Raw genomic sequence first — 12,809 nt, 5'->3', positions numbered from 1 at the left:
CATGTTTGCTCTGAGATTTATGGCTTGATGCTTATTCACCAGCAGAGCTTCTCGATACAAAATGTCAGTAAGCCTGTTATAAATCGCTCCTGGCATTCCTGCTCGATCTTCTATTTGGCCAGGAGTATTTGTACCTGAAAGTGATAAATTCCTGCTATAACAACTTTACGTGGTTCAGTAATTACACTGTATGGGGAAGGCAGGGGCTGCGTTTATGGAAGTACTACTTCAGAAACAGCAACTGTAAAAAGTGGGAGATTGGGCTGAACCCTGAGGTGCTGCTGGATGCACAGCTGAGGAGAAAAACACCCTTGAAACCCACAATAAGGGTGACAGGTGAAGTATGTCTGTCACACTGAAGCTGGTGGACGGGTGGAAGAGAGGGGAAGAAAATTAAATTTTTAAAGTCGGGGCAGAAAAGGGCTGGTGCCCTGCCTGCGCTCTGTGCTGGGTGTGAGGGGAGGAGGCATTGCGACGCCCGCTTCAGGCCTCCTTTGCGTGGGTGTTCATGCCGCATAGATAGATACTGGAAAGATGATACAGACGCATCGGGTTTGGGTATTTGATCGATTCGGATGCTATGGAGGTAGCTCACCCCTCAACTTCACGCTGACATATAGCCAGCTCACTAGTCTCCTCAGCCTTCCCCTCACGGGTGGCCCCTCCCCTTTCCACGCTTCCCCGCCCCGCTCCCCAAGCGCGGGAAGCGAGCCGCCCCTCTCAAGGCGCATGCGCGCTGTCGGGCGCGCAGCCCCTGGCGCCTGCGCAGTGGCGGCAGGCGGGGGATTCGGAGCGGCGGCGGGAAGCGGTGCGGCAGGCAATGAGGGAAGCGCTGCGCGGCTGCTCCGGCAACCAGCTGGCTCCGGGCGGTCAGCCCCTCACTGCCGCCCCCATGGCGCCGCCCGGCCCCCCCTGGGCCCGCACCCGCGCCGCGCTGGGGCGGCTGGAGAGAGCGCTGAGCTGCTCCCGCTGGTAAGGGATGCCCCCCCTCCCCGTTACGCCCCTGTCGCTGTGCCCTTAAGGAGGCGCCTGTTAAAACTACCGCGTTTCTCCTTCCTCTGCCCACAGCGCCGGCGTCCTGCGGGAGCCCGTGTCCCTGGGGCAGTGCCAGCACGTCTTCTGCCTGTAAGTAGCGTGGTGCGCCGGGGCCCGGCCGCCCTGCCTCCCCTTCGGCCGCCGGCTCCCTGAGGGGCGCCCCTTGCCCCTCCCTCGCCGCCGTGCTTTGGAGTAAGGGCTGCTGCCTGAGGGAGGGGGGCACCGGGAGTACTTTCTGGCCGGGGAGAGGAAAGCGGGAGCTGCTGTCCCCCAGTGGGTCCAGCTCGCTGCTCTGGGGCGGGTGTCTGGCTTGCTAGGGCGCAGGCCGGGCTTCCTGAGTGCTGGTTTGGGCTTCAGGATGTTTGCCTGGTGTAAAGGCAACCCTCAGTCTGATAGGGGGGGTGTCCACTCCTACTTGGGTAGGAGGTGAAAACAACTAACGGTTCTTACTGTCATCTCCAGCTCCTTCCTCTTTCTCCCTTCGAAACAAACTAAAAGGAGCAGTCTGGAAGGATGCTCCCTGTTTCCAAGGGGACTTTGTTCTCCTTGAGGGGATTGGGTGCTACTTGTCATTCCTTTGACCTTCTGCTATGCTAACGGCTTTGCTCCTTCAGATCTGCCACTGTAACCGTTTCTGTATTCATGTCCATCTGAACGTGCTGGGATAGCATGAGTACCTCTACTTACAGTTTGTCAGATAATCTGTTAAAAAAAAAACCTGAGTTAAGTTAGAAACATCCTGCTAACAAGGCAGGTCTGAGGAGGTGTAGTCACTTGGCCTGTTTTAGGATGACTCACTGCATTGTTGGTACAGGCAGATTCTGAAATGTTCCTGCCCCACAGCCTCATTTGGGGAAGGTGGTGGAACCTTCTGGCTGTCCTGTATGTCACTGCTCTTCATGGTACGCAAATACAGGGAGTTAAAAGGTCAGGCATATATCTTAAATGGTTTGTTTCTCTGCACAGCACAGATGTGAGCTGTCTACTTGAATCTTATGGTTGTAACAGTGGAGAGGATGGACACTTTCTAACCTCTGCTTGTAAGCCAGTCCAGATATTCATCTTTGCCTCTTGTTAATGCTGTAGTCACTATGTCAATAAAAGCAGAGGAAAACCCTCCCTCCCCTCCCTCCCTCACGGCTGTGTATTGGCTCCCTGTCTTGAGCTGCACCTTTCTAACAGGAGCTTAAAGTGTTGAAGGCCTGAGGAGTAAAACACTAGCAAAAGATATTGTTGCTTTTTAGGGAGTAACTGATTATGGGACAGATGCCCTCAGCATCTCTTCCTCCCCAGTATGGATGTATTAAAAGATGTAAAAATTATTTCTTTCTATCCATACATGTGGGTTCTTTCCCAGCTTTGGCCGTTAATTGCTATAGAAGATTCTGCTGTCTGAAGCAAAGTTTTTGTTAGTTCTTCCATTTGTACTACCTGTCCGCAGCATACTTGGTAAAATAACACCCAGAAGCTTGTAAAAGTTATTTATAAATCTGTTCATATCTAACTGATATAATGTTTTTTTCTCAAGTGTAGTGTAGATTGCTGGAGGGTAGCGTAAGAGTGGCTCAATAAACAATTGTTGGGCATCCAAGGTCATGTGGTTTTCTTTTGCATAACCCCAGTGTATTCTAGGTGATAGATTTCAAACACCACAGTTTGCTGAAGTTTTCTTTTTTTAAGAAAGATTTTCAAGACATCAGAAGTTGATGCAGTTTGCATTGACGAGGCTGGAAAGAATAACCAATAGGAATCTTAAGCATTCACTAGCAGCTATTTCTTACTCCAGAAGAGTTTCTTTGCTATTGCCCAAGTTATTGTTATACCTGATCTTTTCTCCTTTGTATGCCTGACCTTTTAGTAATCAATTCAATGTGTCCTTTGATGACTGAGTCTTGGGTAGCAGATACTGTTTTAAATAAACCTAGGGAAATTTAGATTCATTTGTTTTACAAGCAAATTTGGTAGGGCATCGATCAAAACTGCAGTATTCTAACATGAACTGATTCTGATCCATTGCTACAGACAGGCATTTATTAATATACCTGGGAAGGAGTGGGGTGAATGGCCAGAGCTGGCTTCCAATATATGAAGCGAAATATGTGAAACTAATGAACTGCAATAATCAGGTCACACATAATGTAACTGGTTCTCCATCAGCATGGGTTTTAGTGTGGGCAGGGATATTTATTAAAATCAGTTTCTGCAGTTTTGTGTGAGTAACTCTACTAAGTTAGTTATAGTTAATGGATAATGACTGTAAAAACCCAACAGCTAGAAGTAATTAGGAAATGCCGTGGTATAAATGTCATTCTGCATTTCTTTTGCACTACCTTTTACAGACATGGGAGACCTGAGGCCAGCTTCCCTAGAGAATGAGACCTGGTTGGTTCTTATCTTTGCTCCAAGTGATTTGTCAATGTCATCTACAATGTGTCAGAGCCAAGAATTGTACTTCAGACTCCCGATCATAGCAGAGTGTGAATCACAAGGTCCTTTGCCAGCTCAGAGCAAGCTGTTTAAAGCACAAAACATACCTAGCAGCAATTTTTACATACCAAATTTCCTGTCTTGGAATTAACTGAAGGCACGATGCTTGTGTGGTGTTTGAGGGGAAGATGCTGGTGCAGAGAACAGATCTGAAGATAACTCTCCTATGAAAACTGGTTGTACTTGCACGTCTGGTATTGTTAACTGATATATGCTACTCATTTTGGGGTGTATGGCTGTCAGCTTCCAAGTTGACTATATGTTTAGAGTCTAGATGCATAGATTTTGATCCTCCTTGCCAGGTAGCAGTGTGTTGATATTACTTATGTTCTGTTCCTCTGAAAGCTTAATGTGATCTGCTCACATTTAATTTTATACTGTTGGCTGGAATTGTGCATGCTATGTGGTGGTACGATAACAGAGACTTTTGAAATTAGTTCAGTCTTGAGTAAATGGAATTGTAACATATTTAATAGAATAGTTTGGAATTGAGAAGTAACAGTGGCCCTTGAATGTTGCAGTTCAAATGGCAAATTGTATGGTCCTCTCACTGGACTAATCAAATGAATAAAAGATTTTAGGCTTGTATGGGGAAGGTAGTATTGCTAAGAAGCTACAAGTGTTACATGACCTTTGCTAAGAAAATGTGTTCCCCACTCCACCTTGATCATCTCCTGACATGAATGCTCTGAAAGAGAAAAGTGATGGAATACTCCAAACAACTGCAGATACTCATGGGAATTCTTAAAACTGTTCAGACAGGTGAAAGTTCTTGATATAAAGAAAATTTCATGTAGGAAACCCAGAAATGATAGTTCATTACAGGTTAGCTTTCTGTCACTTGTTTAAAAATAGCCAGCTGCATAAGAATAGCCCTACCTTTAGCTGAGGCGTAAAAGAATGTGGAGTTTTAACTGTTTGAACGTAATTGTTATCTGGCGACAAACACCAATGGAGCTTTAGCATACCTTGAAAATTTGGATCACCATGTGAGTCTGTGGGAGTCACAAGAAACCACGTCTTTCATGACAGCGTCCTGACAAGGCCCTGGACTTGGCTTGCTTAATTATGGCTTGTTACTTGCTATGATATGTCCTCCTCTGCATTTGTGACTAACTCATGTGGGTTTTACAATAGTGGTTTGTCAATGCTAAAATAAGAGAATCTTGCTGAGAGTTTGGCTGTGAAAACGTTGATAGTGACTACAGTAGATAACTTATGCTGGATAATGGATTTTTACATTTGACTTTCAGATCTTGTGTGGGTGACTGTATTGGCACCGAATGCCCAGTGTGCCACGTGCCAGCCTGGGTGCAAGATGCACAGATAAACCGTCAACTAGATAACATGGTTCAGCTTTGCAGCAAACTGCGGCATCTGCTGGGTGCAGACACCTCAGGTAAGAGCAAACCTGGGTCTCTGACAGTCATTGAATCCAGACTGCTCAGTTTCATTTCATGAGCTTTATAGAGAATGAGCAGTGCAGCCTTGCTTAAGATTCTGAAAGGCTGTTCCGAATCATGTGTGGAAAATTTGGTTTGAAGAGAACTGTCTGTGTGGATTGCTTATTCTTTGAACCTGTTTTACTATGAAATCTGCATGAGTGGGTTAGTCCATAATTCATTATAATCTGTTTTCCAAAATTAGACAAAAGTGGGATAGATTCTGAAGCCACATGGCAGTTAGTTTCACTAACCAGGGGCACAAGTTGTCATATCTTGTGCTTCTAGGGGAGGGGAGCATAAATGTGTAATGTACTGCAGTATACACTTCTTTATGGGGGCCCTGTTAAAGGATTAATGTGTATATTCTCTTGCCTTTTGTGTATTTGTGCACTGAGGTGTGCATGATGTCCCAGTAATTTTCAGTTTAGGGTTTTTGCACATGGAAAAAACCTGTCCGTGTTCCTTGCTTAAAAGGGGAAGGAGGCAATTCTTAACTCATTTATTTTCTGGTCCCTAACAATCTGCTAGTCTGCTACAACAGAATTTTGTCATTACTGACTGTGCTAGAAGATTGCAGAGTTCGTACTCTGGGAATTCATCTCTCTATCAAATTTGAGGCTGATTGTCAAAGTAGGAAGAAAGGAAGTGAAATGAGTGTAGGTGAATGTATATCTCTTCTGCGAGCCCAAGGAGGAGCTTTTTATGTAATACCAGGTTTTAGAAAACATTCATTTAGCTGTCAGATACAGAAAACGTAATTGAAGAATTAACAAGTTCATTGTTGCCTCCTAATATGTTTGTCTAAATTAAAGATTCCTTTTCTAAACCTAATCCCATCGGCACCTTCATGTTCATTTATGGGGGAGCTCTTTATTGACATCAAAATACATTAAAGTGAGGAGGTTGGAAGCCTTTGTCCAACTGTAATGGAATACATTTTATACAGATAAAATCCTATGGTGATTGTCTTCTGGAACATAGAAACTGTAGATGATGGCATTTTAAGTGGTGAAGTCTTTTAAAAACAGTTGGAGGAGAATCTCTGAGAGGAGCTATTTGTGATGCTATAAATAAAGCCTTTAAAATACAGTATGGTAGCACTGATACTGTTTAGATGTTTTGGAGAACTCTGACAGATAGATTAACTTTACAAATTGATCTGTTTCACTGTAGTAGACGTTGCATAATACATTTAATCCTATAGTTCCTCTAAAATAAAGTTTGCATGGTGTGGTTAAACCACAGAACAAAATGAGGTTCTTTTTATCGTTCTGTGTTTTAACTTAAAATCAGACACAAACCTGAAGTTTACAAGAGTATTTTATTTGGAGCTAAAGTTATGAACTGATGAGGGACGTTACTTTCCATCACTTGTAAGTCTTTGCCCTGGACTAAGGATTAATGGCCTCTTGGATGTTTCATACTGAGGTTAAGGAAGAAACCTGAGCTCGTGATAGATCACTGTCAGGAATGGTTTGGATACTCAAGTAAATGAGTACGCCTCTGTCGACAGCCAATTATGTGTTGTACTGTGGCAAATCACTGGATGCCGTAGCTTTAAAGATTTTGAGAGCAAATCCTTTAGGATGTTTTGTCATTCATCTCTGGCAAATCTGTCACCTCCCATAGATGTATGTCTTGAACTTAATGTATACAAAGTGAAATATGTTTGAGTTTGGAGAGTCAGGGCTTCTCTTGTTAAGGAGTTGCTTTCATATTCCTACGGCACTGTAATTCTGCCATGCTCCTGTCAACAATAGTTTAATTTCTTTTTTGTTAGAAAGTCAGAAATTGTATTTTATGTTCCAGTAAAGGAAACAAACCAAAAAAAATCAATCTTTCTGTGGAAGAAAGGAAGAGAAATGGTTGAAAAAGGAATCTTTCCATATATCTGGTTTATATCCCTTTTGCATATTTGTTTTATATGCTTTGGTTTAAGACAATTGTGGCTTGTCTCAAGGCTTCTGTTTGAGATCCTTGTTCATGCTGAAGTTTCTAATGCAAATATATCTTACTACACATATTTTTAATCTACGTCAGACCTAGTGAACACAGGAAGTTGTGTGTTGTCTTGAAAAAAAAACCCCACAGAACTACTGTGAAAAGGATAGGGTTAAGCTTGTGTGTTGAATATTTCAAGTGTAAAAATCCCTGTACCCCAAGGTTCTGCAGTAGATATGAGAGGGATCTCACTTTTTGCTCTGCTGGGATAAGAATAGCTGTTCGCTAAACACCATGTGTGTTCTAAGAAGTAGTAGCAAGTAATTCAGGAAAGACTGTGCAAAACAGCTAATACTTCCCTTTAAATTAAAAGGGAAGCTCAGCAAATGACACTACAGACTAGTACGAGGCAACTGAAGGGGAACTGGCAAACAGTGAACCTGAAACTGGCTAGAAGATGCAAACTGTAGGTTCCAAATGCTGAATCTCAAAATAAATTCACTTATTAGAGATGTTATATCCTTAATCTGTGGCAAGGTGAGGAGAGCTGTCTGACCTTTTCACTGCCTAGTGTCATACTTTTATGAGGTAAGGGGAAGCTATCTGGCTGGCAGGCTTCATAGGTGGGATGTCTGCAACTCAAAATCTTTAGCTTTAGTGTTGCAGAGTCCAAGACATCTTGAGAATTGGGATGATAGTCTTCATAGGTGGGCAATTAGTAAGAGCTTGTTGAATCATGGACATAGTGTATATAGTATATGGCAGATGAAGAAGGTTGATTTACAGTAATGACTTTGAAAGTGAATTTCAAAATACTTCATCAGATTTTTCTGTGTGATGTTCTTTAAAAAGAAGAGATTGTTGTAAATTTTCACAGCGACCATTTATAGATGATTTTATCTTATTCTTTCTAACATAATCTGGTTCACTCTAACCCAGTCAAAGAGCATGCCTGCCTCCCCTCTTCTCATACAGAGCTAGACCTTGCAGGTGTTGGTCAAAGCTTCCTAAGATAAATGATGATGCTGGTGGATAGTAGGAGAGATTAACTTTTGATTAGCCTTTATAGTATCATAATTTAGTTTCACATTTACTGATATGGAGGGAAAGACTTTGAACTCCTGTTGTAATAGATTATATTGCATTTCATATATGCTATGACATTTTTTCATAATAGCTAAAGATGAGTTTTTGAATAGCTGGAATTTCTCCCTTCCCCCCCCCCCCCCCCCCCCCCCCCCCGTGTTGAATACTTAACTTGCAAAATAATCATTCTTCAGTGAAGGCACTAATGTTGCACAGATGGTACCAAAGCACTTCCCTTTGATTTTTAATAAGGGACTAGTTTGTCAAAGAGATTTCTCAACTTCTGTTCTGAAACCAATAATAGAGAATAATTTGAAAGGCACACAATGTGCATCATTATATTCCTTTGATGCAGATTAATGATAGCTAAACCACATTTTCTAATTGCTCCTTTTTTTCCTGCTCTAGCCTGTTATTGCACTACAGCAGAACTTGGAGATGTAGCTCTCTAGTTGCAAGGTGTTGTGTGTCTCCTAATATTTTTGTCTGTCAACCCTTTAACACTTAAATTCAACTGTATTAAATGTCAGCATTAAGCAACTTGTCCTTATTATGTGCAAATAAGTAATTTAGGAAGAATTCACTTAATATAGTGTGTATATGAATGTTATGTTTAATAGGTAACTGCAGTTATTAAATACGTTTATTAACAGGTTTACTGCATTTATTATAGGCTGATTCTAATACTGTTATCATGGATAGTCTTGACACTATTGCAGATGCTTAAAATCTAGAATTAGTAAGGCTTGCTTTACTGATTTACCTTGTTCCAGTGCATCTCTAAAAATTTGGGGAGGATACATCTTATGTATTAAAAAGACAAACCATCTATCATATATAGTAATTTTTTCATTCCTGTTTCGATTCAAGCTCTGGCTTCCAACTTGGCAACAGCAAAGAATTCCTTTGGATCAATTTTTCTATAAGCAATTTTCTATGAAGGCAGTTTAACTGAATGCACTTATCTACTAGATAATAACCTCTTTATATAAATTAACATTTACATATTAGCACTGTGTGTCTTCTCTCTCCCTGCCTCTCACAGCTCTGGGTCCACCAAAGGATTAGATTTTCAGGGAGGGTAGATTGGCCGTTTGTCCTTATTACTTCTACTCCCTACCTTTTACGCTTTGAAAGTGTAGGAAAGGAGCCGCAGAGCCTAAGAATAACGTTTAGCAGATGCTCTGCAGAACTACTCAGATAAAGTTGATCTTAGCTACAGAGTAATCCGAAGGATGGAGTTATTGAAGAATTGATGAGAGAGCACACACCCTGGCAGAAATTGTGGTTTCTTCCCCAGTAGGCGATGGGGGTACCCTGGGTGTCCATGGGTGGCCTCTCAATGTGACAGATCCCTTTCACAGTGCACGTGGCCTTTTAATCATGTTCTGTGAGTGCCTCCCAGTTCTAAAACACGCAAATACTCTTTTACACCTAAAGTAGTTGCATGTGAGGAAAAATAATCCTGGGAAAGTATTTATTTGGTGTCTTTTCAACAGATTTTTAATAACCTGACTAGTAAGTCCCTGCTGAGCAACCAGTAATGAACAGATCAGTTTAAGAACCCTTATGGCTGATTTTTCACAAGCTTTCTTTCTGCCAGAAGTGGTATATACATAGCTTGCAATGTAAATACTTAATTGTGTTATGCTGCTTTAGATCCTAATTCTGAAGGACAGTGCCTTTGATTGAATTTGTCACTTGGACTTTAAAGTCTTACTGTGCTTACACATCAAAAAGAATTCTGGCCATCACAAAATTGTCGCACAAATTATTTATGCAAGCTGATTTTATTCTTGCTCTTTACTTGGAGATGACTGATAGCTCTAGCAAGGTAAATATTTTAGAAGGAAATCTGCTAGTTGTGTAAACAGTGAAGGCAAGACAAGTACATAGTAACTTTTATATTTTGCATCTGTTTGCAATCAAGCTTTTCCTTTTTTTAGATGTTATTGTCAGAATGAAATTGGATGTGGTATCTTTCTGAAGGCTAGCTAGTTATGAGATTTCAGTCTCAATTTCAGTGCTTTTCTTCCTGTTTGCACCAAGCTCAGCCTTACTGGAAAACCAAATAGCTGCAGTGCTGTGCTTGATAATTATCTTGAGATACCTAAATGACTGAGTAGCTAGCCTCAAGCTGTGTTCTTAAAGACACTTTTGGTCTGATGCCTTACATATTCCTCTAGCTAAATCTCCTAATATCTGGCATATTTTAATTCAAGGGCTAAGTAGGGTAATTTAAATCAAGATTGAGGAAATATTTAACCCTGAAAAATTGCTTTAGAAGAAAACTGCAAATGTCTATTTTCGTGTTGAATTACTATCTGTGTGGTTCTGTTTTAAGTGACATTTCAAACTTATTTTTTGTGGCTGAGGGATTGGGACTAGTTTGTCTGCTATCTGTGATTTTATCACAGTTTGCTGTGGGAACCAGACTATAGTTACTAACACCAAAAATAGAAGAGAAGGTATGGAGAAGACAAATTACCTGTAGAAAGTTAATGCACTGAAGTGAAAGTAATACATTGTTGAAGTGAGTGTCTCTCTTTCACTTTTAATAATTGAGACTCAGTATAGTTTATTTCAAGAATATTTAAAAAACCCCCACTAATCTCGGCCTTAGTTCTTTTTAAAAATAATAATAACCTACTTGCCTCACTAGGCAAAATTAATACTGGTTTTGTGAGTGATTGCTATAAATCGCCAGACTTTTGTGAATGGTAATTTAGTCCCTGAGGTTGGAGGCAACAGAAAAAATGAGCTGTGCATTTGGAGGACTTGTCCAAATAATCTAAACCAACTTAGGTTTCCAAGAAGAAATTTGTATAAAAAAAAATCTGATATAGTTCTTTTGCACTGAAAGAGTTGTTGTCAAATTAGTGTCTAATTTAGAGGTCACTTTATGCTCCTTAACTTTTTCTTAAGCCATTGAGGACATCATTGATAGTCCTTGTTCTCAACTGTTATTTCACGCACTTGGAGTACATGATATTCCTCCATCATCTTGGTTATTGATTTGTAATATGCTGTACAATGGCACTTAAAATTGCTTCACTGCATATTTTTAAAGAAATGTTTGAGATGATCAAAATGTTTGGCTTCCTTGGAACTATTTACTACCAAGGGGTAAAGGATCAAATGGCAGGACACAATTACTTACAGATTCTCTGTATATGTCTCTGATTCATCTGCTATATCTGTGGAATCAATCAAAATTTCTCAGGAATGTTCAACATTCATATAAGGATGTTATTTTTGCTTGCTTGCAGTTATTCTTCCTGTTCATCTTCAGATGAACTGTAATACCTTTTTACAAAATTGTTTCTGTGCTCTTTTGTGTATGCACAGACTACTTTGTTAAACCTATTTCCAAGGAAGACCCAGTGAGAGAACCAGCTTCTCTCCTCTCTGTAATTTGGTCAGAAATCTTCTATGCACATGCTGCATTGTAAACCCAGACTATTCAGGACATTTCTCTACCAGGGTGCTCGCTTGCCTAGTGGATAGCTGTAGGTGCACTGGGAACTCTGAAGTCGAATGCCATGTGCCATTACGTTCGTGTCTTCAGAAGAAATGAAGACACTCATAGGTTGTATTTAGTAACACTTCATCAGTTGTTACAGTAGTTACACTGATCTCTTTTCTTTGCAATCTTCTACTGAAGAGTACTCTGTAAATTATTTTTCCTCTTCCCTGATACACTTAGATTCAACAGAAGATAAGTCTGCACCAACTGACTCAGACTTTGGTAAAAGGGCTAAGAAGGAACAGATAAAAATGTGGTTCAGCCCAAGAAGTAGGAAGATACGATGTGTCCTGAACAAGAGTCAGCCTGAGACTAAAAGTGATGACCTTTGTCAAGACACAGCTTCAATTTATGATTTCTTTCCTTCCCCTCCTCATGAAAAGCCTTCCAACCTGACAAAAAAGCCAACACAGAGACAGACTAAGAGGGTGAAGAAGAAACATCTAGCAGACATTAACAAAGTGTGGAGCTTAGAGAAGCCTGAGGAGAAAGGAGGAGTTGAGGAGAAGACTCTCAAGGAAAAGTGTGTGACCATCTGCAGTCAACCAGTAGTCCTGTGCACTCCGGAACCAAGTAGCCCTGAAGAGACACTTCAGCAGGAATCTGTAACGGAAGCTGACTCTAGCAAAAATACAGAGAATGTGGAAATACCGCCACAGGTAAAATCCTCAGAGAAGAGAGATAACTGTGAGGTTGCGTGCTCTGCACAAGTCAGCAAGGAAAAAAATTCTGCTACAGACACATTGCTGTCAATAGGAAATGAACCTATGCCTTTAAAACGTGGAAGTGAACAATCTGGACTTCCAGTTACTTCTCAGTCAAAAAGACCAAGAAGAACTGAGAGGAGCATTATTGGCAAGTCAGGCAGGCAGACAGATTGCACAGAGGAGTTACCTCAGGGCTGCCCCGTCTCCCCAGCGACTGAACACAAGACACCAGTTCAGACTTCTTCCTCTGTATCGAAACTCACTGACACCATAATGAAGACAAGAAGCTTTGCAGCCTTTCAAGCAATAAATAGTCCTTCACTTTCAAAATCTCCCCTTACCCCATCTACTTCTAAGACTTGTAATCAAGTAGGAGTACCACACAGTCCTTCTGTGTTGAAGTCCCCTGGTGGTAACACAATTGCCAGAAGAAATTACAAAGGAGAGACTTTGCTCCATGTTGCTTCCATCAAGGTAGGACATCATCTTCTAGTTCAGCTTCAAACTGGGGTTTAAAAAGACAGTGTTGTATTACAAATATCCTAGAAAGCGGTTACTTCTGTACATCCTATTTCTGGATGG

General features: G+C 41.2%; 1 protein-coding gene across 1 annotated transcript in view; it reads left to right on the top strand.

Annotated features, from left to right (window-relative positions):
* The first annotated feature begins 762 nt into the window (after positions 1-762).
* The window catches only part of BARD1 (BRCA1 associated RING domain 1), a 55,409-nt gene continuing 43,362 nt past the window's right edge, over positions 763-12,809 (top strand). The window contains exons 1-4 of the mRNA XM_075094069.1: positions 763-972; positions 1,069-1,125; positions 4,776-4,921; positions 11,701-12,701. Of these exons, the coding sequence (XP_074950170.1) occupies positions 821-972; positions 1,069-1,125; positions 4,776-4,921; positions 11,701-12,701 (1,356 nt within the window). The 5' untranslated portion in view covers positions 763-820. The remainder of the gene's footprint in view (positions 973-1,068; positions 1,126-4,775; positions 4,922-11,700; positions 12,702-12,809) is intronic.

Source organism: Phalacrocorax aristotelis, chromosome 5, assembly GCF_949628215.1.
Source record: "Phalacrocorax aristotelis chromosome 5, bGulAri2.1, whole genome shotgun sequence".
Classification (NCBI taxonomy): domain Eukaryota; kingdom Metazoa; phylum Chordata; class Aves; order Suliformes; family Phalacrocoracidae; genus Phalacrocorax; species Phalacrocorax aristotelis.
Note: the sequence above shows the minus strand (reverse complement) of the source record. Positions and strands in the feature narration are given on the sequence as shown.